This window comes from Otolemur garnettii, unplaced genomic scaffold (assembly GCF_000181295.1).
Source record: "Otolemur garnettii isolate 467f Iridium unplaced genomic scaffold, OtoGar3 scaffold00061, whole genome shotgun sequence".
NCBI lineage: Eukaryota > Metazoa > Chordata > Mammalia > Primates > Galagidae > Otolemur > Otolemur garnettii.
In genome coordinates this window covers 11,162,396-11,164,877 of record NW_003852456.1, presented here as the reverse complement: position 1 = coordinate 11,164,877, position 2,482 = coordinate 11,162,396, and the positions used below count along the sequence as shown (strand labels likewise).

General features: G+C 36.5%; 1 protein-coding gene across 1 annotated transcript in view; it reads right to left on the bottom strand.

Moving 5' to 3' along the window:
• The window catches only part of NEK1 (NIMA related kinase 1), a 103,478-nt gene that overhangs the window by 27,060 nt on the left and 73,936 nt on the right, over positions 1–2,482 (bottom strand). Inside the window, exon 26 of the mRNA XM_003792844.3 lies at positions 167–340. Within this exon, the coding sequence (XP_003792892.2) occupies positions 167–340 (174 nt within the window). The remainder of the gene's footprint in view (positions 1–166; positions 341–2,482) is intronic.

Below are 2,482 nucleotides of genomic sequence, written 5' to 3'. Positions count from 1 at the left end.
AAAAAAAAAAAAAATAAATAAATAAAAATACTGACTCTAACTTAAGATCAATTACCTAAATATACATATAAATTTTGATATCTTGTTTACAAAGACCTGTTTATACTGAAGAAATTTAAGTATTAATTGAATCAAATACGTCTAATTTTATTTCATTAAAACTTACCCTCCAAATTTCCTTCAGGTTTCAATGATGTCTGTGGAGCTGCCTCCCTAAACTTGGGACTTTTTGTCTCAAAAGGAGAATCAACAGTAGTTGATGGCTTTATTTCATGTGAAATACACTGTACTTCTTCTCCAATAATTAAAGGCTTGTACTTTTCCTCTTCAGGAGAAATCTCTGTTAAAAACAAACAATGAAAATTCATGCTAGTTGTCAAAATGAATTGAATTTTACTTGTAATGACATTTAAAGCAAAGTAAAAAAACTTATATTATTACAAGTAATTAATTACTGGTTAAGCTCTCTCACATACCAGGCAATACAGAGCATATACTCAGTACATGTAGTTGAAAAAAAATGAAAAAAAGGGCAGGTGACAAGTCTAGAAAGTCTTTCTTGAATATCAAAGATAAAGTTAATTATTTAAACAATCTCTGCACTAACTCCAAATTTTGTGGATACTTTTTATTCTCGGCCTTTTCATGCAACATTGCTTTTTAGTTGTTTTCATTTTTGTCTGTCCTCCGAGAACAAGGATGAGCTTTTATTTTCCTTGGTACCTTTACCATCTAACATAGAACAGTGTGCACAGCCAGTAAGTGTTTGGTAAAGAATTGAATAAAAAAAGATAAAACCAAAGTTATTTTTGGTTTCAATTCTGTGCAGATGGATTATGACAAATAAGAAGAATGAAAGTCCTGCTGCTTAAGTATTACTATATACCAAATGACATGTATTTAAGCAATAAAATTTTCACATAAAAGGAATCAGAGTTTTGGGCCGGGTGCACTCTGGGAGGCCAAAGCAGGCAGACTGCCTGAGCTCACAAGAAGTTTGAGACCAGCCTGAGCTAGAGTGAGACCCTGTCTCTAAAAATAGGCAGATGCTGTGGCAGGTGCCTATAATCCCACTTACTCAGGAGGCTGAGGCAAGAGAATTGCTTAAGCCCAGGAGTCTGAGGTTGCTGTAGGCTATGATGCCACAGCACTCTACTGGGGGCAACAAAGTGAGATTCTCTCTCAAAAGAAAAAAAGGAATCAGAATTTTATTTTTTGATTTTTCAAAGTAATAGTTTTAATGAGTATAAACATATATAGAGGACTTTGAGACAACAAAATAACCTGAAATTTTTATTATTATGTAAAAAATTGTTTTAGAGCCTGAAGGCACTTTTGTCTTGAATAAAGCCTAGGACATTTTGAAAATAGGGTTAGACTGAGGTATGAGAGTATTAAGTTACCAGTACTTCTATTTATGATTAGTGTTTGGCATACTACTGCATAATTTCCTGATATAAAAGTGTGAACAAATTAATTACAAATATAAACATTTTGTGCTTTTGTTTTTTTCAAACAGATAATTATATATCTTTTTCTTTGTTTGAATTATTTTTTCTTTAATATTAAAGCAAATAATAGAATGATTAGCAACCTATTTTTGCCACTTGAGTAATGTGCACAGATTTATTACATTGGCTAATTCTCTGCATCTTGCTAATTCCAATAAAGACCATGACAACAGCCTCACCTCCCAGGGTATTATTCCACAGCCTTGGATATGATTTTCATTTTAGGTTTTTGTTTTTTTTTTTTTTAGACAGAGCCTCAAGCTGTCACCCTGGGTAAAGAGCTGTAGCATCACAGCTCACAGCAACCTCCAACTCCTGGGCTCAAGTGATTCTCCTGCCTCCATCTCCCAAGCAGCTGGGACTACAGGTGCCTGCTATAAGCCCAGCTATTTTTTGGTTGCAGCTGTCATTGTTGTTTGGTGAGCCCGGGCTGGATTCAAACCCACCAGTTCTGGTGTATGTGGCTGGCACCTTAGGCACTTCAGCCACAGGTGCTGAGCCTTCATTCTAGGTTTTAAGGAGAGACAGAGAAAAAGAGCAACAGAGATGGAGAGAAAGAGCACGAAAGTGACATGCACACACATTCCTACCTAGATATAACTTCTCAAAAGAGGAAAATTACACTCAAGTTCCTTATCATTCAGACAAGCTGTGTAATCTGAAAACACCTGTTACACCTAGAAATCCCTCCTCATGTGTAGCTGAGATACCAAGGCCCTTGAGACCCCTGGGGCATGGGTGTCTCCTCCTGTCTCATGATAATGCTGCCTCCCCAGTCACAGAATAAGGTCAGAGACCTTGTAGTTGTAAACACCACTGCACTTGGACCAGCCAGCAGGTGTCTTCTGGTCAACCTAATTACTGAAACCACATCAAAACATACAGCATTATTTTTTTTTTTTTTGAGACAGAGTCTCACCATGTCGCCCTGGGTAGAGTGCCATAATGTCACAGCTCACAGCAACCTCAAA